Consider the following 27339-nt stretch of genomic DNA (forward strand, 5'->3'; position numbering starts at 1 on the left):
TAACTGAAGGAACTCTGAAGAGTGTGAGGTCTGGCAGCCTTCAGTCTAGACGTGCAGGCGGCAGATTATTTTAAGCATTGGGCATGCTTGTTCATTTTGTTGGGCTTTTTAACCTTGTACTATTTCCTTTCTTGTTTATTTTAGTAGCTGTCTTCCTGCCCTTCACATACAGTACAAGGGCTATTTTATATCATCTTATGCTTCTCAGACCCAGTACCCTGCTAATCTGAACTTTTGAACACTGTCGTCATCGCAGACTGCGCGGTGAGAGCAGGGATTGGGTGTAGGAAACACTCAGCAAGGGCTGTTTAAAAATTCGCACCCACTGCCTGACGTACTTGGTATCTGCACGAGTCTGAGATTTTCTTTGGAACGAAGACGATACTTGAGGGTGTTACTTTTCTCCCGTGACCACTTGGGTCAGCGTCATGACAGAACTCAAGAGAGGTTTGGAGACCATGGTTTTTATAAAAGACCGACTCAGAGGTTTCTGAATTATTATGCTTATTACATTAAGCATACATCCCAAGCCCAGACATTCAAAAGTAGACAAGAAATGCTAGATTCCTCCCATATTAACGTGGGTCTGTGTTTCTTCCTCTCTGTTTTTCCTCTCCAAGGAGCCTCAGACGGAAGGCCTTCTGAGTTGCTCCAGTTTGCTGTGTAAATGATGTCTTCATCTCTTTGGAAGGAATGACTCTAACTTCAGCCAAGTCCATTGGAAGCAAGATGAACGGCTTCCAGCACCCCTCCCTTGATAATATTTGGGTGCCTTTTATATTTCTCCACACACACACACACACACACACACACACACACACACAAATTTACTATGCGGCAAAGCAGTCCAGCAAAAATTTTTTTTCAGCAGCTTAGTTTAAAAGTGAACTAATTATTCCCCTGAATAGACCGATTCTTTGTTCGAATACAAAGCACTCTTTTCATGTTTTTCCCAAATAACTGCCCTCCTTGCCTCTACCTGAATTTCCACTAATGTCATTTAATAAAACGAAATGTACGTTTTTTTCCTAATAGCAGTTTCCAATAGAACTTTGCTATTACAGTTCATGCTCTGAATTCCTTTTATCTAAGTAATAAATCTGTAATTTGTGAAACCTGTTCCCAAACTTTAGAGCTAGTTCTCTGTTCTTTTTGGCATTGAATTTGGGTTTTATTTGCTTCCAAATAAGTTTTTCCAATGGAGAGATGGGGGTCTAGGAATATTTATTATATTATAAATAAGATAAAAATGGAAAGTTCTGTCTAGAAGCTAGAATAGGACATAAATCTAAATCTAACATTCATTTGATCAACCATTCTGTGACTTTTAAACGTAAGTCCTTAAGTGAAGGATATATATATATATATATACATACATACATATATACTATTTACATGCTAGCGAAGGGTAGACCTCTTTGTGTCAAGATTAGACAAAACTGGATAATTTATAAGCAGCTTTCAAGTTAGAATATTTAAGAGACAATTGAAGGAGTAAGTGGGAAAGATTCCTTCAAAAATCCACACGTATGGAAAATAAATAGGGACTGCTGAGAGAACTCACAGGTAAAGGCCCCTGGAGCCAGGCTTGACAACCTGAGCTCGATCCCCAGGACTTATGAGATGGAAGAATGGAACCAACTCTCCAAAGTTGCCCCCTGACCTCCACATGTACTGTGTGCCACCACACACTGAATAAAAACAAATTTCAAACATAATAAAAACTTTATATAAACAAACAAAAACAAGCATGAAGGACATTATATATTTTAGAGACTTAAGCACCATTATTATCTTCAGTAAGAAGGACAGACAGACAAGGTTTGCTCCAACAACTGCCTTCTGTGGACAAAATCCAAGAAACTGGAGCTCCAATAAGTCCAGACTTAGTGACTTCCATTGGCCACATGGACCTGACCGTGGGTATTCCATGTTTCTTTTTTGAAGTTAATGAATTAAATTTCACTATGAAATGAATAAGGACACATATTGAAAATGTGGAGGCACAGAAAAAAGAAAATCATAGTTATTATCAGTTATAGTTCAGCGATGTCCTAATCTGGACACTTCAGCTCTCTTCTCACCAATAAAACCATTTGAAAAGTGAAAACTCTAGTTTCTTCTACAGAATGGTCTTAAAAATTCACAAATGGAACTTTTAAATGGTTTGTGTCTAGGAAAACAGCTTTAATTTCCAAAGCAATAAAACTTAAAGATGTGCTTACAAAGCAGCAAAGGGTAATTTCTTCGTAGGATTTGAAGTTTTGGTTTCGTGGTACCCACGCAGGTCTTTACTGTCATCTGGGTCCTGTTAGTGAAGTGTTCCTGTTGACGTGGGATACACGATGGACATTACACCAGGATTTGCTGGGCTATTGTTACTTGGTGTTTTATTATCCTTGGTGGTCCTGATAACCAGAACATAGCTAATTATGATAGCATTCAGCACCAAGGCTTTTCACGGTACCACTTTACCGTGTTTTAAAATAAAACGTTCTAGTGATAAAGGCTACGGAGCAGAGCGTGGGGGTGGCGTGTGCAGTTGACAGGAGTCATTGGAATCACCTGGATCTGTGCAAACCGGAGTCTTTGCCATTGATTTTCCTGCAGAGACAGACATCCTATTCATTCTCTATCTCAAAGGAATCCATTGCAAATTGAATTACCTTTCCTGACAGCGTTGCTTTCATGGGCTTCCCTTAGATCTCCGCCTGCCCATCCATAGGGGAGCAAGCATTTGTCTCATGAACTGACCATCTGTCTCCCCTTAGCAGATGAACTTAATAAATGAATTCACCCAATCCTGTCACTCTCCAAGGAAAGGAACATCGAGGTCTTCTGGAACCTTTGCAGTCACTGCCAAAAAAGGGGATTTGGTTAATGAAGGTGCTATTTTGACTCCATGAACTCAGGGCGTGTTTCTTAGCTCACTGTATGTGTAGACAGAATCTCCCTGGAAGTTGAGATTTCATCTTATCCTTCCTTGAAGTCCTCGGTGACAGATGTATTTGATGGTGATTTAAAGCAGAAAGTGGTTTAAATGGCTTCTATTGCATTCTTCATGTTTTCCATGTTATCAAATAAAAATTATGCTGAATGTAAATACCATTATTTAAAAAAAATCCCAGTCAGTTCACATGCATGTACTGTAACTTATTTCTATAATTAATGCATCCGGAACTCTAGCTATGTTTTTAGATAATGGCAGGAGCACTCAGCTTGCCTACTTCACGTGTTACCTTGTGTGTTCTTTATTAGCTGCCCATTATTCCTAAGCAAGAACAGATGGTTCTTAGCATAAACCATTTTTGAAGATTTTGTGTGTGTGTGTGTGTGTGTAAGCATGTGTGTGCATGCATGTGAGTCTTCAGAAGCCAGAAAAGGGCATCGGATGCCGGAGCTGGAGTAACAGGTGGTTGTGAGCCACCCTATATGGGTCCTGGGAATTGAACTCTGGTCCCCTGGAAGAGCAGCAAGTGCTCTTACCCACTCTCTCTCCAGTCCCCATAAACACTCCCATTAGCAATGTTAAGCACCAAAGCTCCATGTTTAGACTCTCCCTCAATTTTCCGTATTGGTGGGAACCTGAGTAGCAGGACTTTTGCTTAACTACTGACTTAGCTTACATTGTAAAGTTTTCCAGCTTGTTGTCATTGTGATGTTTTGTTTTGAGTTTTTAGGCTTTTCTCTCTATTAAACTGAGACCTTAAATGTAAACCTTTCAAAATAAGCGTCAGGATTCTCAAATTTTGGCCTTTAAGAGTCTTCTTTGCCCTTAGGCTTCTAATTCAATGATCATTGTTTACCACAGCTCTACCAGTCCCCTCCTATTTAAGAAATAATGACCCACGATGCTGAGATGAGTTTTCCAATGGCTATTCACTAATTGCTTTGATATCCCTCTGTTTTCCCTCCAAATCCTTCTGCAGATAGCAACCAATAATACTGCAGAAGTTAAATGACCTTTTGAGCAAGCTCTAAATAAATGCTCGGAGCATTTTAGGGACTCTCTCCTCTCTAAGCAGGGCTCAGTTCCATATGTATAAATCAGAAAGAGTGCATTATCTAAAGGATATTTTAGATGCTGGGGACTCCCAACTTCCCAGAGGGAAAATGGTCACTTTCCCATTGCGTGGATGGTTTGTCAAGAAGTCTTTTCTCTATCACTGTGGTTTCCTTGGTGCTGACTGGCAATGCCTTTTGTTGCAGGCAGAATACTTCTATGAATTCCTCTCTCTTCGCTCCCTGGATAAAGGCATCATGGCAGACCCAACTGTCAATGTCCCTCTGCTGGGAACAGTGCCTCACAAGGCATCAGGTGGGTGGCCTTTGCTTTGAAGAAGTTTGTTCATAAGTCTTAATGAAGATGAGGCGATACAAGGTATATAATTTGAGCGATTATGGGATGTTTTCCTGAGGAGAGCTGTTGAATTGAGGGCAGTTTGGTCATTGTCCTTTCAGGCAAAGAATTAGGATAAGAATAAAGAAATGATGGGTTTATAGTTTTCTAAAAGCCCAAGATAGCCCTGACCAGACTCATTCATAATGATTCTAGATTTTTTTTAATAAAGGAAGAAAGAAAAAAGAAAATAAACACGCTTAATGGATGCATTCAGCCAGTGAGTGTGGATTAGCACAGTACACACAAGTGTGTCAAAGATTCAGAGTGGTTGGGGGCAGATGATAACCAAGAAAAGGTTTCCCAGAGTTGGCATGGTGTCAGAAAGCCTTTAGGGGATGGAGTGATATCAACCCAAACATCCACATGTATTGTGGGAGCTGCGGGCTGCGTTCCTGCCGCCCTGCTCCCAGCCGCCTGGCTAGCTTATGCTCCGAAATAACAACACACAAATTGTACTCATTTAAACACTGCCTGGCCCATTAGCTCTAGCTTCTTACTGGCTAATTCTTACATCTTGATTACCCATTTCTATTAATGTGTGTAGCACCCCAAGGTGCGCTTACTGGGAAGATTCTAGCCTACATCAATCCTGGGTCGGAGCTTAATCATGTCTGCCACAGAGAGAAGAGCTATAGAGTCTGAGCTCACTTCCTCTTCCTCCCAGCATTCTGTTCTGTTTACTCCGCCTACCTAATTTTCTGTCCTATCAGGGCCAAGGCAGTTTCTTTATTTAACCAATGACCTTCCTCCATCCTGCTTGGCTGAAGAAACATAGATGTGATTTGGTCCTAGCTTTTCATCGTGTGTGATAGCCACTCAAGCCTTATCTGACTTGATCATGCTAAGACTAGAATTGCAGCTCTATCTTACAAGTTTCAGAAAATGAAGGGTCACACAAACATCTTAACCACTTCATTCAAAGTAAAAAAACTAGTAACACACTGTAACACGAGCGGGGGCTGGGCCTGCTTGTTGTTGGGGTTTTTGTCCCGCCCTTTACCCCACAACTGTTTAGCCCCAAAGAAAATCACAGATAGGTCTCCATAAATTATAAGCTGATTGGCCCATTAGATCTAGCCTCTCACTGGCTAACTCTCACATCTTGATTAACCCATTTTTCTGATCTATGTTAGCCATGTGGCTCAGTACCTTTTTTTCAGTGGGGCAGATCACATCCTGCTGCTTCGGTGGTCTGGGCAGGAGTGGAGGGAATCAACTTCCTCCTTCCCAGAATTCTCCTGTTCTCATCACATCATTTCTACTTCCTGTCTGGTTTTCCCACCTACATTTCCTGCCTGGTTAATCAGCGTTTATTTAAAACATGATTGACAGAATACAGACAATTCTCCAGCACCAACACACAGTAGAGTCAAGGCCAGAGCCCAGGATTTCTGGGTGGGTAGGAAACGGAAAGTACCCCTGTATTTCCTTCTAGTCTTGTGTCAAGGATCTACATTCTTACATTTGATACTGTGTGACAAACCTGTTATTTACAGGTCTTTCTGAAAGTTTTTCTTACCCTTGTAAGACATAAAAGTTTTATAGCATTCTGTTACATGGATATGCCATAATTTATTTCTCTGTTCCCTCAGTTTTTGTGAACGAGACATGTTTGTAGAGCTTCGTGCACTATACATACCATGGTAGATATCCTTTGACACTAAAAGATGCTCACTGCTAGAAGGGAAGGGGCCCTACGTGTCTTATTTACCATGACTCCTAATGCAAGTCTCAGCACACAGCCAGCATGTAGAAAGTCATTGCTGGATTAATATGTATACTAAACTCTTGATGCCTACTTCTTTATTACAATAGGCTGTCAGAAGTGATATTTTGTGGTAAAGACCATGATATGAATATTAACTTTAAAATACTATGGAACTGCCCAAATGCCAATAGTACTTTCCTACAAGTTGTACCTATTTGTACCCTGGCTCCAGTGTGGAGTGTGGTTGGCTCACCGTAATCTCATCAGCATCGATTACTAATTATATTAACTACTTTGCCAATTTAAAAAGTGAAAAAAAAAGACTTTTCACACTGTCCTTTAATCTGATTTTTAAATTTTCCCACTGAGATAGAACACCATCCTGGAATTTAGCAGACTCTGTGAAATATCAGCACATCCGACTTATTTTTTTATATTGAGATAGTAGTGTTCTTATTAGTTCACAAAACTTGTGGCATACAAAGTAGGCTGACTTACCTTTACTGTGCTTTTTCTCAAGCTACCATTCATTCACTCATTTATTTAGTTGGTGTGAGAATAAAATTCATATTGCCAAGCATATTTTTCCTTAAATTTTTTTTCCCATTTCTTTCATGTTTCAAAATTAAGCCCTGCTCCAGAAAGCCGTCAAGTGAGCACTTCAGCATACCTCTGGAACCCTAGGATCACCTTGGGGGGCGGGCAGTAGAGTGAAAGGACTGCGCCAGCCCGGGTTGGGCTCAGCCATCAGCTCCTAGGGGCAGAGGTGTCACTGTCATGCAACTTCCTTCGCATCTCCATGCACGGTGCCAGCCGTGGCTGTGGCTTTCTAGCATTTTCAAATAAGTCACAGCGATTCCTACTTTTAATCTCATTCTCCTAGAGGAGTAATAAGAAACTTGTCTAGTATCAAATAAGAATCCCTCCAGGAGCTAAGTGGGGTCTGTAGAGTGATTAGGAAGTGAGCCCCCTCACTGAGACTCCATTACTAACGTCTGCCATTTCCAATACATATTAAATTTATAACTTCCCGCATCTTCCTACCTTCAACAATTTTTAGCGTCTAGAAGACGGTTTTTACTAAAATTCTACTTTTAGAGCTCCTGACACACCACCTATTGCGCATGCGAGGACAGAATGCCTCCCGGGAATGCTCACGTCCCATGTCGCTTTGAAGTACTATGAAATCTAGAAACGCACAGCTTACAAGCTGGGAGGTAGCCGTCCTGAAAAAGTGCTTGCCACACAGACCCCTGGCACAGAGCTGAGCTTGGCAGTGCCCGGCTGTCATCCATCCCCGAAGGACAGGATCCCTGGGGTTTGCCGGCCAGCCCGTCTAGCCAATTGGCAAGCTCCATGTTCACAGAGAGACCTTGTCTTAAAACACATGAGGGAGGGCGACTGAGGAAGACATCCGCTATCAACCCCTGACCTCTACCTGTACACACATGAACACACAAACACACACACACGAACACATGCACACACACACACGTGCACATACATAAAAATAATTAAATATAGAGGGAAGAGAGTATGCCACTTGGGTCAAGGTGAGATTTTTAAGAAAAGGCACAGGTTTTCTTTGGAGACAAAGTGGTAGCCCATGTGTGTATGCGCACATTCTGCTTTGCCCCTCAAGTCCTTTCACCTTAGTGAGCACATGAATTTTTTTTTCCTTTCTTTTAGAAGCAGATGTAGGGTTTGTTTGCAAAACTGCAGGTACAAGAGTTTATGGGGGTTTCAGATCACTGTGGGGCCGTGATTCATTAGCCTCACAGGCTCAGTCACCACAGTAGGAGGAGTGACGGCACCTTGAATTATTAAAAAGTAACCCAATTGCTGGGTCTTTGCTTGTTGAAATAGGGACGGCGGGGCTGCGTCCCCAGCACCCCGCCGCCCGCATGGCTAGGTTATGCCCGAAATAATTACACGGAAACTGTATTCTTTCAAACACTGCCTGGCCCGGATAGGTCCAGTTTCTTATTGGCTAGCTCTTACATATTGTTCTAACCCATTTCTAATATTCTGTGTAGCCCATGAGCTGGCTTACCAGAGAGGATCTTAACCTGCATCTGTCTGGAGTGGGAGCATCATGGCGACTCCTCCTCTAACCTTCTTTCTCCCAGAATTCTCTTCTGTATACTCCGCCTACCTAATTTTCTATCCAATAAAATGGGCCAAGGCAGTTTCTTTATTAGTAAGAAATCATTCCCACATCATTTCCCCTTTTTCCGTTTAAACAAAAAAGAAAGGCTTTAACTTTAGCATAGTAAAATTACATATAACAAAACAGTTATCAAGTAAGAATTACAGTTACAATATTTATATCTATTTTATCTCTTATCATAACTAAGGAAAACTATAACTATTTATTCTTCAACTCCATCAAAGACTCCAGAAGGATATAATATTATCTAAGTAAACAAGAAATAAGAAAACTCTAGAAATGACAGAGACATCTCGCTGCCTGGACAGTCACCCAAAGTTCCTCTGTACCGTTGGGGCATCCATCTTCGGCCTACAGGCCCATGGTATCCAGATACATTTCCATGAAGCAGGAAATTTTAAAGACAGTTCAGTCACTTTCTGCTGTGTTCTGTAGAATGTCTTGTAGACTCTTTCATGAATCAGGAACCCCGAAAGACCATCTCACCTTTAGGCAAGTTCAGCAGTCCTCTCTCTGAGGGTTCTCTGTGTCCAGTTTATGCAACAGTCCAGGCAAGAGCAGTTTCTTGCCCAAATGACTATCCAACTCCATAAGGATCCTCTTCGATGCCCATCTTCCTCTTGAAGTAGCTGGTGCTGCCAGGAGCAGACGTGTCTCCTTGTCATGAAAAGTCCTAAGTTATTAAAATATTTTAAATGCCATATTCTGCAGTCTTTGAAAGATATGAAGAATGCCTATCTAATTGAAATATATCTCTATATATCTAGAAAATCTAACTAACATGACTACAAGCTTAACTATTAGCAATGATTATCCATTAACAACCTATATTTCCTAATTATACATTACATTTTAAGTGAACTACATAATCACAATACCTTAATCAAGTTCAAAAATACATATACATATAACAAAATTGACCTTAAAATCCATACCAATGCAAATTATTCATATCTATATCATATCCCCCTTTAAATGTAAAAGAACATTTATAAACAATATTTGGGAACATGGGCGTAGTTTTTTCTCTCCAAACTGCTTCCTGCTGAATGGGGGCACTGTTAATCAGATCATTTAGGGTGTAACCTGTGTGTCAGGTTCATCTCGGTTGGCAGTTGAGTGAAGTAATTTTTTGAGGGTGTTCACAGCAACCTTTCAGGAGGGCGTGGTCTATCATACCATACCGGGATAGATGCAATCCATAGGGTCACATCCTCTGTGGAAACAAAAGAAGACCCTCTCCAAAGCATCATATCCTTAGATCCAAATTTTGAAGTCAAGATACCTTTAGAACATATGTGCAGGTTCAGCTTAGCAGCCCATATAATAAAATGTCTCTTTGTACTTAGCTCCTTCACAGTCAAAAATTTTAAAGAAAACACAATGTACATAATCCAGACTCTCTGTGAATTTTTCATTTTTACGTGGCTTATTTTTCTTTATTTCTCTTAATCTATAACTATCTGTACTTCTGTACTCTGTCTCTTTAAAGACTTTACCCTTTTTCTTTTTAAGACATTAACTTTATTCTTTATATTCTCTTTTTTTCCCCAAGCCTACGTACATTCATCCAACGGTGTCTGAATCTGTTTTACTGTGAATCTGTAATTTTTTTTTTATTATCCAGGAGCATTTCTTAAAATGTTAAGCATTTCTTAAAAACTTAAGTTGCACCATGTATAGGTAATACGGTACTGCCTGTGTCCTGCCCAGTCTAAACCTTAACTGCACGGTTTTAAGGTAATTACGGTAGTTCCTGCCTGAGATCAGCACAGTTCAGCAAGGAGCAGCCGCTCCTGCCTCAGAGTCATTTGGTGCTTTTGAGCTGAGCACAGTTACAGGCAAACAGCAGTTTACATTGGAGCCGCAATCAGCAATTTAATTTTGAGACTGAGTGTGCAGCACAGAAACTCTTTTTATCCAAGTTACAGCCAAATCTGACACGCAGAGCACTGCGCAGTCTGAAAACGCGTCTCTGTATGGCAGCAGGAATCCGCCATGCTCTTCCGCCTGCCTAAGCCTGATTCCGCCATCTGCCCAGGTGTAGGCAGGGAACGCTGAGCCATCGGCAGGTCTCAGAGCAATCTCCTCCGATCCCAAGTGGGAACAGAAACATCCAGTCCCATAAAAGCCTTGAAATGCTTTAAAGCCAGAGTTCACGCTGGCAGTACAGCACCAGGAAGCCGCGCTTTAAAATGACGCAGCTTTTTTTCTCTGCTGCTGTTGCTGAATCAGGAATCTCTCTACAGCACGCCACCAACAAAACAGCAAAAATCTGTGTTAAACTCTCTCTCCCTTATTTTTAAGCCTTCTCAGGTTTTTAAGTGGATTTAGCCCATCACGTTTGGGCGCCATCTGTTGAAATAGGAGCGGCAGGGCTGCGTCCCCGGCACCCGGCCGCCCGCATGGCTAGTTTATACCCAGAAATAATTACACGGAAACTGTATTCTTTCAAACACTGCCTGGCCCGGCTAGGTCCAGTTTCTTATTGGCTAGCTCTTACATATTGTTCTAACCCATTTCTAATATTCTGTGTAGCCCATGAGCTGGCTTACCAGAGAGGATCTTAACCTGCGTCTGTCTGGAGTGGGAGCATCATGGCGACTCACCCTCAGCTTCTTTTTCCCAGAATTCTCTTCTGTCTACTCCGCCTACCTAATTTTCTGTCCTATGAGGGCCGAGGCAGTTTCTTTATTATTAAGAAATCACTCCCCCATCATTTGCTCTTAACGTCCAAGTAGCGTTCAGTATTGTGTGGCGCTGTTTTATACCTCCAAGCTGCTAGGCTGTTCTTTTATCGCACGGGCGCCTTTGTGCCTGGACATCCCTCGATCTTTAACAGTTACGAAGTGCCTGCCTTCCGGCATTTGAAGAGAACAAAAACAGGAAATACAAACTGTGGAGTGGTTCGGTAAAACTACCGAGTTATATGCATAAATATATAACTAGTTTCCGTCAAGTCAGGGCTTGGCCTCTTTGAACACTGTCTCTGCATGGAACCCATAGAACAGCAGTATGTCTTAGAAACCCAGTGTGTAGAAGACTTTAAATACGTGTTAATGTTGGAGGTGTACCACCTTCTTCATGGCTCCAGGCCAGAGAGAATGGTCAGTATTTGCTGAGACAGAATGCCACAGCAACTGAAGTCCCGAGTACTTACGTTGAATGCTTTTTATAAACATGTATGTGTATGCGTGCATGCATGCCCCTGTGGGCAGGGGTTGCTAGAGCACATGTATGTGTGTGAGTGCGAAGGCCAGAAAACCATCTCAGCTGTTATCCTCAGGAACACTAGCCTCCTGATTTGAGACAGCTCTCTCACGGCCCTGGAGTTCATCATATTAGGCTAATTCATCAAATTAGCCAGCCAATAAGCTTCAGGGATCCCCCTGTCCCTGCCTCCTCCATGCTGGGATGGTAAGCACAGGCCACCACACCCAGCATTTAAAAAATATTATTTGTATTAGTTTTTTTAGAATTTCATACAACACGTTTTGGTCATATTTACCCCTCCCAAGTCCACTCCCACCTACCCAACTTCCTGTTCTCTCTTCCTAACCTTTATAAAAGTCCATCAAGTCTTGGGTGGAGAGCCTGTCTTGGAGCAAGCTCAATCTCTCAGGGGGTCATACCTTTAAAGAAAACCCTCTCTCCCTCTGCCAAAGTTAACAGTTGCCAATAGCTCCTCAGCCGGGGCTGGAACTTTGTGCCCACTCCCACTTCGATGCTGGGATTTTGTCTGGCATGGGCTTGCACGGGTCTTTGTTCATGCGTCACAGGTGCCCTGTTGTGTCAAGAGAACACGGTTTCCTGGTAGCCGCCCACCAGGCCCTTCTTATGCCATCGTTCTGCCCTCTTCCCAGGAGACCCCCAGATTGGAGTGAAGGGACGTCCCTCTTAGTGCTGAGCACTTAGTCTATTAATAATTTTCCATCCCTTCACCACTACGCACTCCCAGACATTTTGGGTTCTGAGGATCAGACTCGAGCCTCCATCCTTACAAGTCAATACTTTACTGACTGAGCCGTCTTCCAAGCCCTCGTCTAATCAGGGATCAGTTTACCATTCTGTGTCCCGTGACATTGCAATTGAGCTCCTGTTGCCTCTCGTTTTTCTACCTTCCTGTAAGAGAAGTGTGTCAAATGACAGGATGTAAAACCCATGCCCATCTGTGTGTAGAAGGGGTATTCTGTTAGAATAAGTGCTCATTTACCTCTCCCTCAGCGGTGTTTACGTGCAATCGATTGTGCATCGCTGTGGGCTTGAATGCCGTGTGAGTTCATCTGCGTCAGTGTTCTGAAGTTGTTTTCATTCTCCCTGGTTTACACAGCACAGGCTGCAACGCAATGCCATGCATCTGGCCTTATTTTCATTTAGCCTTTGGTAAAAGTGGACCTCTGCCCACGGGCTTACCACTGCCAAAGGACACGGCTCTATTTCTACCATCTCTCGCCAATGCCAGAGGCTGCAAAAGAACTTTTGTTTTGCAAGCTCACTATGAAGATTGTGTGGCCAGCTTGTGTGCTGATGGGAGCAATTGCCAGTTCTTTTCATCTTCTAACCCTAGGAGCAAGGTGTAGTCACACTCCAAAGGAAGAAGGTCTGTCCTGCTCTAATATAAGCCCATGCTTAGTGGCTGTACCCACCATACAAAAGCTCTACATATACTTACTGGCAGTATTATTGTTATTATTATTATTTATTATTATTATTGTTATTATTATTATTTATGAAAGAACTGGACTCTGTCAGCTAGATCAGTCTTTCTCGGTGGGTGGCATGATAATCCAGTATATTCTGGAAAGTTTCACAATCATCCTCTCACCCAGGAGCTAATGTCTGATGAGCCCGTTCCTCCTTGTCACTTGTATTACGAAACTGGTGGCCTCCTCATTGTCTTCATGCAGAAACATTTGAGTTGCCATGTCCTGCCTTGTGGCCTTGTTGTCAACACCCGGACATGCCTAGTACCCAACAGGTGTACCGGAGGTGGCTCTACATCAGCAAGCTAAAACACACACCAGACTTAGCCTACCCGCTACATTAGCTCAGCCCACCACTCTGTGATATCACAGGTGTCTTGAGAAAATAGTAACCTGGTTGACTAGGCCACTGCTGGAGTCCATGTTGAGGTGCAGAATATCTTCAGAGAATTTGCTTTGTTACTTTCAGATCAGAAGAATAAAAAATAAGCTAGTGGGTTATTATGCCAAGGGCTTACTTAATGGATATAATATTATATATTATAGCTTTTTTCTGGCTCTTTGGGGATGGTAACTGTCTCATCCTAATTAATATAATTATATAATATAATCACAAATGTCTCATCCTAATTAATATAATTATGCTCCTTTTTGCATCTTTAATTTGCAGACCAAAAAATAAGAAATAAAAAATACCCACCTTTTTAAGGTGTGAAAACTGGCGCTGGAGAGATGGCTCAGTGGTTAAGAGCAGTTACTGCTCTTAAAGGGACCCACGTTTGCTTCCTGTATTAGGTGGCTCACAACTGCCTGTAACTCCAGCTCTTGAGATCTGACAGCCTCCTGCCTCCACACGCCTGCACACACGTGCCCATACATACATATGCACACACATACATCACACAAAAATTAAAATAAAATCTTAAAACAATCCACACGCTAAGATTACTAAGCCTAAAATATACAAGTCAAGAACCTGTCTCAAAAAAATAAGTTTTTTCAACAAAATCTTCCCAGTTCTGCATTTGTGGAGCATGGTGCATGAGTTCCACCGAGGATTCCCCAGGTAATCAAAATACCTTCTCAACTCCCATGGAGATACATGAAAATCACAAAAACGTGCCCCTCTTTGCTTCTTTTTGGTCTCCCTGTGGTTCCTGTGGAGCCGGAATCAGTTGTCCAAATTGACAGCCTCTCTTTTCCTTTTAGTTGTTCAGGTTGGTTTCCCATGTCTTGGCAAACAGGACGGTGTGGCAGCATTTGAAGTGAACGTGATTGTCATGAACTCTGAAGGCAACACCATCCTTCAGACCCCTCAAAATGCTATCTTCTTTAAAACATGTCAGCAAGGTGAGCACTGAGAGCCCCTTAAGGGAGGGCTTTGGAGGTGGGGAGCCATACCTATGACTTGTTTTATTTCATTTTCTTTTTATATATACCTTGGAGGGAATGGGTGGTACACACAGGGTCCGGTACAGGTACTTAGATATTCCCAGGCTTTGACACCAGGTAGGAACCTTAGGGACTCCAGTGTGCTGTCAAAGACTAGCTTTTCTTCCCCCTTTTCCAATATAGCCTTAAGGAGCCCCCATCGTTATCTCACCCAAGGCCACAGACATCCCCTTTCTTGTTCCAGTTCCTCCCTGCAGGTGTCAACCATCACCCACATTTCTCCTGGTCACAGCAACACTGCCTGCCCATGCCCGCCAAATGCCGTTCACAGCCACAGAAGACAGAAAGTCATGATCACACCATGATCCTGTCAGGCAGACAGGGCCTCATCAACTCATTGCATGCCCAGGGTGCCCACTAACCACAAGGGAATAACTCCTTCCCTTTCCAGCATCAGGCTTAAGCTACGGAGCTAGTCAATGCTCTAAACACATACAAAAAGCCACCTGCTCTCTGGCAGTGGCTACCAGAGGCAATGCCCCTTGTGCCTCGGGCGTGACTTTCAGCGGTGGGAAGAAGTGAGAGTGGCTTTACTCCCTCCTGGCTGTCCCTACGGTTGCCATTAAGATTGCAGGGAGAACTGAGTGAAAACGGAGGGGTGAGGAGGGAAGGTTAAAGATTGTGGGTTTCAATCAATTGTACTGAGAACACTTGAGTAGAAATGACCACCAGTGTCTCACCCGGTCTGGCTTCAAGGGCATGCTTTCTGCCTTGTTTCTCTGGTGCAGCCGAGTGTCCCGGAGGGTGTCGGAACGGAGGCTTCTGTAACGAAAGGCGCGTCTGTGAGTGTCCTGATGGCTTCGACGGGCCTCACTGTGAAAAAGGTAAGCGAGGGAGTTAGTCCACCAGCCTTGCTTCCCAACAAACATGGAAGCCACAGATGCCCCACGTGGGTCTTTTGGTGTTTGTAACACGTCTCTTGAAATTACTATTATTATTTGGTAATATTTTAAGGGTCAGTGAAACTTTACATAGGCTCAGAAGACCAGTTGGAAAGTCGTACTTCTGTGGATCAGTTTCTGTTACTATCATACGTGGCCAGACCTTGGCCAGAGAACTTTGATTAGGGTCTCTGTTCTTTGTGATCAAGCCTCTGGCCAGCCTATACGCACAGTGTGCGTTGTGATACTCTCATGAAAGGTTTAGGGTTCTAACGCCACAACTGATTGAAATTCTTCGAATTAAAAATAGCTCAATTCACAATTAAATACATATCTGAGTATAGGTTCTACCATATCATAAGTTGAAAGAGGGGTTGAAAATAATTTGGGTAGCGAGCACATTTATTTCAGAGGTACTGTTTTTGAGGTCATTATATGAAAAGAGATGACTGAGAAATGAATATTAATCATAAGCTCTTTAAATGCCAAATTCTAAAGAACTTGTTTGACCAGAGTTAGCAAAAAGTTTTTTTTTTCTTTTAAGAGATAAGAATATTTTCTTATTTGCACTTATCTTAGAGTTTAAAGATCAAGGAATTGGGGCAGAGAAAAATATTTGCAGTTTTTTAAAAAAATACATCACAGTCAAGTTGATTTGAGAAATATATTTTTTTGGTTTTTGTTTATTTGTTTGTTTTTTAAGACAGGGTTTCTCTGTGTAATTGGCTGTTCTGAAATTCTATTATTTCAGACCAGGCTGACCTCGAACTCACAGAGATTCATCTGCTTCTGCCTCTTGAATGCTGAGTTTAAAGGCATGCGCCACCATACCTGCCCTGATTCTGATAAAGATTTAATCGGGCATTTAAAGTAGAACAAATTGAAAATTCTTGCCTAAGAAATTGGCTGAGAAGTTGAAAAATAGCCGAATTAATACCACGAGACAATTTTTAATATAGCAAAATTGTGTATCTAAAGAGTAAACATTTTGACTATATCATGAAGTCTGAGTTGTAGAATCACTGACAATGCAAAATGCCCCTGCTCCTGCATCCTATTTGGCCTTAATCAGAGTCCCCTCTCCCTGTAAGCCCTCTGCATACCTCGGTGTTTGAACGGCGGCCTGTGCGTCACTCCTGGCTTCTGCATCTGCCCACCTGGATTCTATGGAGTCAACTGTGATAAAGGTAACAGGTCTTCGTTTCATTTTTATGGGTTTTTTAATATTTATTTGTGTATGTGTGTGTGTGTGTTTGCACATGTGCATGTAAAGACCAGAAGAGGGCAATGGGACCCCCTAAAGCTGACTTTACAAGTGGTTGTAAGCCTCCACGTGGGTGGTGGGACTCAACCCCTGTCCTCTGGAAGAATAAACAGTGTTCTTAACCACTGAACGGTCTCTCCAGCCTCCCAAAGATACATTCTTGATGTCATCCCTTTGTAAACACGGTATGTCATGTGGAGTAAAGATGACTCCTCTACTAAGTGGGACCCCAGTTGGGGTATTGCTTAACCCAGCGGAAGTTTATTTTTTACTCCCAGAGTGCTTCAGTGGAAGAATATACAGGTCAGTGACCTGAGCAACATCCATCTGTGGTCCCCAGATGGGGTAGAAAGATAGGGAAAATCCATATGGGGACAAGGGATGCCTCTCGTCCAGCTGAGAAGCAAGACGTGGGCCCGGCACAGTTAATATTTGCTATGAAGGTTGCTGACATACAAAAACTATTCCCTTCCTAGATACTTCATGTTAAAATAGCAGCGAACCAGACCTAAAGTCTCAGTTTCTATGATCTTGTGTAGGGCCTCATTCAATACTCTAATTGCAAGAGGTCGGGTGCCTCCCTCTAAGTATGGCCACGGTACTTTAGATTTCACTTACAGAGTGGACACAAACTTGGCCCTAAAACTACCTGTCTACTTAGCCAGCCCCAAACTCTTCAGTGGGTAAACCTTTTAAAATACTCTGGAAAGTATATGCATTTAATGAAGGTGTCTAATATCCATAACTGTATTTGCCACAGACTATTGACTTTTTATCAATAAAAAAATATACTTTCGACAGAATAACAAACACTGTTTTTGACTAGTGTCTCTTGTGATCAGAGACTCATTCAGCATGGAGCGCTACTGCAGCTCAATTTTCTGTTCGGTTGGTTTGCTTTGTGTGTGTACACAGTTTCCTAAAAAGGAAAAAAAAGTTGAGGCAAGGAGTTCTTGGTGTGAGTTGAGGAGTGATTGAGTGTCTTAGGCTATCCAAACAACTGTCACATGACTGTCTGGTCACAGTCTTGACAACCGCTGAGAAACCGGAAGCATCACACAGTTCACTCCCAGAGAGCTGCCTGAGGTTTACATAGTGATGTGGGGCGTCCTTCTGAATATGTGTTGCTTTTATTGGTTGATGAATATTATCTAGCTTGAATCACGTGGCCCAGATTTCATCCCCTCCACTGTACCCCTGTATCACCCCATCTAATCAGGTCCCAGCCTCTCCCAAGTGACCTGAGACTTGAGCAGATAAGATAACTTGGGTCATAAGCTTTTCCTCTTTGCCTCCTGTCTTTCTTCTTGGACTGGGATAATATCTGAAAGCATATTTCTTTCTTTTTTTGATAAACCACAAAAATTAGATTTAAAATATTTTCAATGCATATTCCTAAAGACTAAGACCTAGTGACAGCGGTAATTTTTAAGAGCAAGTCAGTAAAAATACTCAAGAGTGTATCTTTATTTGTTCAAATTTAGCATTTGGTATTTATAGCATTTCTACTATTTGAAAACCAGGCATTTCTTGGGATGGAATAAAACTCAGACTCTAACAGAACTATTGGAAGCAAAGCAAACCTTCAGACACTTGAACTGACACACACACACCCAGAATCAATGAAGTGATTGGTGACATCTGTCCACCTTTGGCCATTATTGCCATGGCTTATAAGATGAAAAATCTACTGATATCTTTTACCCAACCTTGGCTGACTTACTCCTCCTATGCAACCTGGTAGCTCTCTACTCCCAAGAGGTCACTAATGCCCAACTTAATACAAACAGCTAACAGGCATAGCACGATACTGCATAGAACTCCTGGACTCGAGAGATCCTTCTGTCTCGTAAGTGTCTGCACCACCGCGCTGGCTATTGTGATACACACACACACACACACACACACACACACACAGAGGTGTATATGTGTATGCACACATATACATATATATCTATATATGTGTATAAACATACATACATAACCACAATATACATCACATATGTATATGCATACATATATGTTACAGTATCACAAATACTTCAGAATCATGAAGGAAAAATATACATTTGTAATACAGTACACCTTATATTCCATAATACTTTGTCTTTCCAATGAAAGATTTTCCTACATGTTAAAAATTCTAGTAATTTTTTAAAAACACTCATTTGGAAAATCTGTTGAAACTTCATTTGGTCTCACTGGAGATCTTGGAACATAAAACATTAATTTTTACTGGCTCAACAAAAGATTCTTTTATTATCCACAAAGGACTATGGAGCTGCTGAAAAATGGTTTAATTACTGGCACGGAGCTGGACTTTCACACTGTACTTTGGAACAAACATTAAAGAATCACGTCCATTGGCCTTGGGGACATCTGCCACCAACTTTAGGAAATGACTGGTCCAGCACTGGCCAATCGACTCTCAGCCACAGTGAAATTTAGTTAGCATGTCTGGTTCACGGCAAAACAACTTTCGGATTAGTTCACTTTCTGTTGCGATAGCAAAACCCGGAGACTTGGGGTTCACGAAAAAGGTGAGGCCGATTAGCCTCACAGTGTGGAGTTTCAGTGCGCCGTCTGGCTCTGGCGAGGGCCTCAGGCTACACCACAGTGCTGCAGCCAGCACGATGGTGGGAGTATCTTAGGAGAGACTCCACGACAAGACCAAGCCAGAGACCTTCAAGCGCTGGGCAGCCCCCTAAGAACTCCCGAGGACGATCCCAGTGACCTAACCACAATCCATTAGACCCCACTACTGAGTGGTTCACCCTTCTCCACGCAGTGCTCTGCCGACCAAGCTTGCAGCACACGAACCCACAGCCAAACCATGACAGAAATGTTGAAAACCTTGGTCAAGATGACAGAAGCAGTTGAACGTACCGAGAATAAGGACAAATTGAGAATTGCTGTGATGCGACACCACGGCCCAAAGCAAACCGGCTCACACTTCCGTAACATCATGGGAGGAAGTCAGGACAGGAACTCAAGCAGGGAAGGGATCTGGAGGCAGGAGCTGAGGCGGAGGCCACGGACGAGTGCTGCTCACTGCCTTGCTCATCATGGCTTCCTCAGCCTGCTTTCTGACAGCACTGAGGACCACCAGTCTGGGGAAGACCCCACCGACAATGAACTGGGCCCGCCCTCATCAATCACTAATTAAGAAAATGCCCTACAGCTGGATCTTAGGGAAGTATTTTCTCTACTGAGGACCCCTCCTTTCAGATGACTCTAGCTTGTGTCGAGTTGACATAGAACGAGGCAGGACAGGAGAGGTATCAGTGCTTGTAATTCCTCATTCTCGTGTCTGAGACAGATGGTGTGTTAAAGAAAGAGGAGCAGGGTCTGCGTAGCTCTATGTTAACTGGAGAAGAATGGCATAGGAGGAGGGCAGTCAGATTATATAGCCAGATCTAGTAGTTCTATTTGCAGTGTGCTGTCTAGCCCGCTGCCCTTTCTATATCAGCAGGGGGCAGGGAGGGCAGGTAAACATTGATCCTGACCTTCTCTTGCCCTCTCTTATTCTGGGAAGACGTGGACAAGTGGGGAGTCAGGACTCACTCATATAAACCCAACAACACTACTGCCAAGTGGCAAAGAGAGGGCGGACAGTGCTGGATTTCCTAAACTCTAAATCCCACACCAGAAGGGGACTCTGCTCATTCCGACATGAGGATGCTAAGTGCACGGTTACCTGCAGCTGGGAAGGGTTTGTCATTTGCATGCTCCTTAACGCATTTAAGAAGCCCGGTGTCCGCAGAACGTTTTAACCGAACTGACTTCCTCAAAGCACACACACACACACACACACACACACACACACACACACACACACACGTTCACACTGGAAGCCTTTATCTGTTTTACAAGTCACCAGTACAAAACCAGGACATATGACAGAAATTTAAAAGAAAAAAATTCTAAGCACTAATCTTTAGTTTTCAACTTTTTTGAGGCAAGGTCCCAAATAGCCACAGGCCAGCTTCAAACCACTATGTAGCCAGAAATGACCCTGACCACTCAGCCTCTACTCCCCTGGATTCTGGGACTACAAGCGTACACCTTACCCCTACCCCAAGCTCTTATTTTAATCTTCTTTACCGAGTGAGCGAAGCTGCCGACTTTTCAGTACGTCCTCTCTCCTATTCCCATTTCTCTATCCTCCACTTTAAGTACCAAAGATCAATGAAATTCAGGAAACTGACACCAAGAGGGAGGGGCTTAGGATGCATCACAGCTCCTTTATTGGGTTGTCACTGTGTCCATCATCCCGCTCAGTCTCTTCCTTGGGACCTCCCAGGTCTCTCTGCAGGCAATTACTCCAGACTTTCTCCAAGTACCATGACAGTCTCTCTCTTTAAATCCCGTTCGTTCAAACGAAGCTCCGTTCTTCTGAGAGTTGCTTCCTCCTTGTTGAACCTTGACACTTTTGACACTCTCTCCCCTTTATCTACTCCAAATAAGTTTTCTCTCTTTATCTTCCAACTTGATGCTTTGGAAAGGTATTTTCTTGGATTTGCAGATTCTTCCTTTTAGCACCTAAGTTTTACTTAAAAGACTATTTTTTATATATTATACCTTTTTAAAAATTTGGAATGAATACATTGTGTGATACCCTTTTCTCTCTTATATTCTGAGTCTTTGTAATTTGACTGTTATAATTCGAATTGGCTATTTCAAATAATGAGGTGTTTGGTCATAACTTTCTTCAAACTGTAGAGTGGCGTGTTAGACATATGCTGGAGAAATATTGCTCACTTGAAGTGAAATTCTTGCTAGGCGTGCCTGCCTGTCTAACGAAGCACCCTGTCATTCATTCCAACAGCAAACTGCTCGACTACTTGCCTTAATGGGGGCACCTGCTTCTACCCAGGAAAATGCATTTGCCCTCCAGGACTCGAGGGAGAGCACTGTGAGATGAGTAAGTATAGGTCTCGGCGTTCTCGATGGCCTTGGGGGGGGGGCAGATCTCGGTGTTCTCAATGGCCTGGGAGGGGGTACAGATCTCCGTGTTCTCGATGGCCTGGGAGGGGGTACAGATCTCCGTGTTCTCGATGGCCTGGGGAAGGGTACAGATCTGGGCGTTCTCGATGGCCTTGGGTGGGTGGGGGGGAGACAGGGAGCTGAAAAACTGTCTCATGCCTGCTTCTGCCACTGAAGCCTGGATAGAATGGAGACCTCGTGTGAGATCATAGGCCAATGTCTCTTTCCTAGATTCCTCGGGCACTCCCTTGTCTAAAAGCAAGGCTAGGAAAGGTGGCACTTGTCCCAGAGACTGAAGACAAACCCACAAGCACAGAGGGTTTTCTTCTGCTCGTCGTTGTCATCCTAGAACAGACTGACTCCTCTAAGAGCGTGGGAAGGAAGGAGAAGTAAACACTGCACAGCGATTAAAACAATAATGCAGCCTCCTAAATGACTCCCAGGGACACATTATACAAAAGGAGGCAGACATGCGGGGGGGGGGGGGGGGGAATGAGTCGACAATTTTCAAGTTCAAGAGACAAAACTAACGGATGAAGTGCTGAAAACTGGGGTTGCTGTTGGGGGTCAAAAGGAACCTTATGGGGTGCTAGAAATGCCTGCCTTCAATAGCAGTGTTTCTTGAGTGCTCAGATCAAAAAAAAAAAAAAAAAAAAAAAAAAAGTTGAGCTGTGAACTTAAAAGTGACACCCATTCCGCCCACACTCTGTTGTCTGTCACGCTTCAATAGCAATAGCTGAGCAATGGTCCCAGCTCTGCCACCTACCAACTGGCCAGGGCTCAGGCCTCTCTTTGAAACTCAGAAGTGAGCCGATTCAGTCCAAGCCGTACTATGACCCAGAAGACAGCTAGCATGGAGGCTCACGTCCAGGCAGGACAGCAGCCGTCGGGCGTGCCTGCTGAGGGGTCCCCTTCTGCCCCTCGGAGGCGGATGCATGCGTGTGTGTGTGTGTGTGTGTGTGTGTGTGTGTGTGTGTGTGTGTAGGGCAGCCCTTCCCAGCCGCGCTGCCTCTGAAGCACCGTGTTTCCAAAGCTGAGGTAGATTCCAAATTGAATAATGCTATGTTTCTATTTTAACTTTCAACCCCTAATTTATTTGTGGGTTCTTGTGCTTTAATGAGTAGTAGATGAAGTAACCATTTTTATAGAGTTCAAATGAAATCGCTCTGAAGTTTCCATCGAACGTGTAATTAATTGCCAGGATGTGGTTTCTGTTCTTATTAATTACTCTTTCCTGATAAAGACATCTTGAGCTAACTCCCCTCAATTTTCTCCCGAAGCTCAGCCCCAGACGTGGCATGTTTTGTTTACGAGTCTTTGTTCGTGGCCTCATTTCATGTCTTTGTTTTCGTGGGCTATCCTCTGGCACAGCTCTCTCTCTCTCTCTCTCCCTCCCTTTCTTTCTTCTCTCCTCTCCTGCCTCCACCTTCCCTCTCTCTTCTGTCTTTTTTTTTTTAAATTCTAACCGGATCAAAAATGTAGGGTTTGGAAAACTCATCATAGATCCAACAACAAGTTTTTTTCAAATTCCTTTTTAAAAACCTTCCTGTTTCAATGAAATGGAACATTACTAGAATAAAACAGAACAATACAGAAACAGGTCTGTGGTTGGAGTTTCTCTGAGTGTACAGACTAAAGGCAGAGTTGAACTTATTTTTTAGTGGATGTATAGTTCACATACCATAAGATGTGGCATTTTAAAGTGTACCATCCTGCAGATTCTGCCATCACCGCAGTCTGATTTCAGAGCAATTTATGGCCATCCTAAATACATGCTATACTTATGTTTATTAGAAAAGTCTCCCAAGTCCCCTCATAATCGCAGGGTCTCACAACTATCAAGTTACTTTCTAGCTCTGTAGCTTGGTTACTCTAAACACCTCCTATAAATGAGGTCATACAGAAGATAGCATCCCCGCCACTTCTTTCAGTAAAGGTTGTTGCTTTCCAGGGCTGCACCTGGTGCAGAATATGCCAGCACATCGCTCCTTTCTGCGGCTGAGTGACATTCAGCTGTGTGGATAGACACCACTTGTCAGTTCATTTACCACTGGGGAAGATCTGAGTTGTTTCCCACATGGGGGTTATTTGAACAACACGGTTGTGAAGATTTGTGCATGTCTCCATTTGTAATTCCGTGTGTGTGTATGTGTGTGTGTGTGTGCCTCACAACATATATGTGGAGATCAGAGGACAACTCTTTGAGAGTGGGCTCTCTCCTTCCACCTCATGGTTCCTGGGGACTGGACTTAGGTCTTCTGGCTTGGTGGCAGGTGCACGTCCCTGCTGGGCCATCTTGCTGACCCAAGTTTGCATTTCCTTCAGCTGTTTACCTAGGACCACAAGGGAACAAGTTCACAGAGGAGCTGTCTTCAGATTGTTTCTCCTTTTCCAGTCCATCTGCAACACTGCCATCTCTCCACACTCTCACCAAAACCCACTTTTCTTTCTTAAGGAGACGTGTTCTACTATCTTTCAGGCTAACTTCCATTTCTCCTGACTTCTGCCAGTAATGACACCTTCTCAAACACCATTGAAACTGTTTTGTGAGATGCTGGTAACGGGGTCAGCCAGACTGTTCTGAGAGGCGTCTGGGATGCCAGCTGTGCATCCATCTTGCTATGCAAGGCTTACAGGTTTCCTAAGAATCTTTAATAGAACTTCAGTTAAAAAGGTCACACAAATTACTTATAGCCTATGATAAATAAGTTTAAAAATAACTTAACAGGACCTTGTTATAAAAGTTCTCTGCAGAAAATAATCAAAAAAAAAAAAAAAAACCCACTCAACATTCCAAGGCCCACACCCTGGTACATCTCTTTCCTCTTGTTGTCTGTGAAGTAGAATTACAACATTAAGTTATCCGGCAGTCTCACAGGTGGAGGAGGTCTGAGGTCCTCACTCTGTGGAGACCTTATGATCTGGCGTTGTTCTCACAAGGACTCCTCCATGGGTTACACTAAAACACTAATAAAACTCAGTGAAATCTCTCTTAGCCAACACTCCTTGAGGTTTTGGTAGATCTATTTCCAACCAATATAATGCGGTTGCAAAGTATTTTCAGGCAGAAGAGGTCAGTAGTAAGACGCTTTGAGTGTTCTGCATACTAAACAATCAGCTAGTGATAGCTGATGCTTAGTCTTTGAACCAGCTCTGTCCTGACAGATCCCTGCAGTCATGTTCCTGGCACTAAGAACCCGGGGAAACCTTCCTATCCTCCTCCTCGGTCTTCCTACCCTCTCTCCTGGCTGAGACAAACCTAAGAGTCTTCGTTTCCCTCTTACCAAGAACACAGTCAGGCAGTAGACTCAGGGGGAGGGCTCTACCAGTCAGCCTGCCTTGCTCCAGATCACCAACTTCACCCCTGCCCCCATGGAGCACAGAGCTCACCAATGTGTTTACACAGAAGAGCGATGGCTCGCTTCTGCTAAGTAAGATCACACTGGAGCTGCCTTGATCCAGTTCTGTGGCTCTGCCGGGGTCACATGCTCTGTAGCATGAGCGCTAATAGGTCTTAATAATAAAAGCCCAGAGTCAAATATTGGGGAAAATTCTGAGAGGGCAGAGAGACAAAGGAGCAAAACCACAGCCACCTTACCTCTCCACTTCCCAGCAGAAAGGAGACAGAGTTCCTGTTTCCTTCAATGTTATTACTTCCTCTCTCTGCCCAGCCATATCACTTCCTGTCTATCTGTACAGTCCTCCAGGCCTCTATGGTTAGCTTATGGCTAGCTCCACCCTCTGATCTTCAGACAAACTTCATTTGTACAGATGAGATATCGCCTCAATGCTTCATTGGAAGTTTGGAGTTAAAGTCTTTCATGTAAATGGTATTCTTCAGAAAATGGGACTCTTTGGGACTTTTAGTGGTCAATAAGAAGGTGATCTTTGAGACTGGGAATAAACGGTGATGCTTGGGACAGAGAATGTAGCTTAGTTGGGACAAGAGTACTTGTCCAACGTATATAAGCCCTGTGTTTGGTCCCTAGTGCTGAGTAAAACTGTCTATAATGGTGTATACTTGTGACCCAGCACCAGGAAGATGGGGGTAAGAAGATCAGAAAGAAGTCAAGGACATCCTTAGGCTCTTGGACAGTCCATAGAAATGGATAGCTGTGGCCCCAGGGACCAGCCCTCACTCCATCCATTGCTATAGCAACCTATGCTCTCATCGGATCTGTTCCATCCGTGTTCCTTCCACCAGGGGCATCTCTGAGTCCCTATATATTAGAAGCTGCCATTCCACCAGGGACAATAAACAGCGGCATCAGCGGTCCATAAACAAAAGCCCCCTCCACTCTCTTTAGTCAACTCTCATGTGCCTCTGACATAACCCTTGGGCAGACCGGAAGAACAGGATCCAGTTGCCCATCATGCTGGCTGACCCTCAAGCACGTTTCTGAATTGTCTTTCCCCTCCTTCTCTGCTGCACCATGCAGGCCCCTGTTCCTGTCTCCAAGGTTCACTTCCCCAGGTTAAACTACTGAGATGCAAACTTGCTTTCTGATAGACGACACCAGAGTAAGGCTGTCATCAGATGTGGGGACAGACAGACCTACCTCCAGAAAGAGTAATCTGCCAAAACCAGAAGTTGTAGAAAATTTCTTGTAGCGAGTCAGACATGCGTGAAATTCTAGAACAGTGTGTGTGTGTGTAACTGCAGGCATGTATGAGGCAGGCTAGCTTAATTTTTCTGTTTTGTGAAGTATATTCATTGTGGGAAAGGGGGCATTATATATAATAGGCTATAATACAATTCAAATAGCATATAATATAATGTATATAATCATGTCAACATATTAGCTTGTCTCCAAAACAAAAACAATATAAAAGCCAGAGGAGGCCCAAGATAAATGGAAATGATGGCATTTCAAAGCATGTCTCCTCTCAAAGCCTTTTCACTCCCTTGAAAGACGTAATTACTATTGAATAAAGCCCTGGGCTTCTTCTTACTTAACTAATTTCCTCTCTACTGCAGGCAAATGCCCACAGCCCTGCCGAAATGGAGGGAAATGCATTGGGAAAAGCAAATGCAAGTGTCCCAAAGGTTACCAAGGAGACCTCTGTTCTAAGCGTGAGTACCACGTATGGTGGCGGTATGGATGCAGGGTGATTGCATTTAGTGTCTTTGGATGTTACGTCCATGCCTGCTGCATGTCATCTGGGCATCAGAGCTGACCTTTCCCCCTGATTCATAGGCTTCCTTTACTTAGACCATGGGCATTGCAGGGATCCCTGAATATAAAATATTTATGCACATGGCTAAATTTAATTTAAAATTAAATATTTTAAATTTTGTTTGTTTTATCTGTTAGGGATTTCTTGAAAGGAGTAATCACCCACCGTGCAGTAGTTTCAAAATCTCACTGCGGGTCTTTGTGTATGAGAAGCATGGTGCAGCGTATAAAGACCATCCATAAGGAAGGGTTTCCCCAACTTTAAAGCTGGCTTTTGGCTGGAAAGTGACTTAGACAAGAGAGAGAGAGAGAGAGAGAGAGAGAGAGAGAGAGAGAGAGAGAGAGAGAGAGAGAGAGAAGCCAAAACTAACATATTCTAGAGAACTAAAGGAAAAGCAGCTATGTAGCTATGTTCTAAAAAGAAAGGAACAGGAAAGTGGAGGAAGCATCGCTCTGCTCTGTCTGATTCTAGCGGTCTGCGAGCCTGGCTGCGGAGCTCACGGAACCTGCCACGAGCCCAACAAATGCCAGTGTCGAGAAGGCTGGCACGGAAGACACTGCAATAAAAGTGAGTAGAGGTCTTTGGATAGCCTGCA

The 27339-nt window shown here is 43.3% G+C and overlaps 1 protein-coding gene across 1 annotated transcript in view; it reads left to right on the forward strand.

Moving 5' to 3' along the window:
* Wif1 (WNT inhibitory factor 1) overlaps nt 1–27339 on the forward strand; it is a 67885-nt gene that overhangs the window by 36969 nt on the left and 3577 nt on the right. The window contains exons 3-9 of the mRNA XM_050165507.1: nt 4210–4318; nt 14193–14333; nt 15164–15259; nt 16408–16503; nt 21409–21504; nt 26545–26640; nt 27216–27311. Of these exons, the coding sequence (XP_050021464.1) occupies nt 4210–4318; nt 14193–14333; nt 15164–15259; nt 16408–16503; nt 21409–21504; nt 26545–26640; nt 27216–27311 (730 nt within the window). The remainder of the gene's footprint in view (nt 1–4209; nt 4319–14192; nt 14334–15163; nt 15260–16407; nt 16504–21408; nt 21505–26544; nt 26641–27215; nt 27312–27339) is intronic.

Source organism: Alexandromys fortis, unplaced genomic scaffold, assembly GCF_014885135.2.
Source record: "Alexandromys fortis isolate MF-2015 unplaced genomic scaffold, M_Fortis_MF-2015_v1.1 scaffold_154, whole genome shotgun sequence".
Taxonomy (NCBI): Eukaryota; Metazoa; Chordata; class Mammalia; order Rodentia; family Cricetidae; genus Alexandromys; species Alexandromys fortis.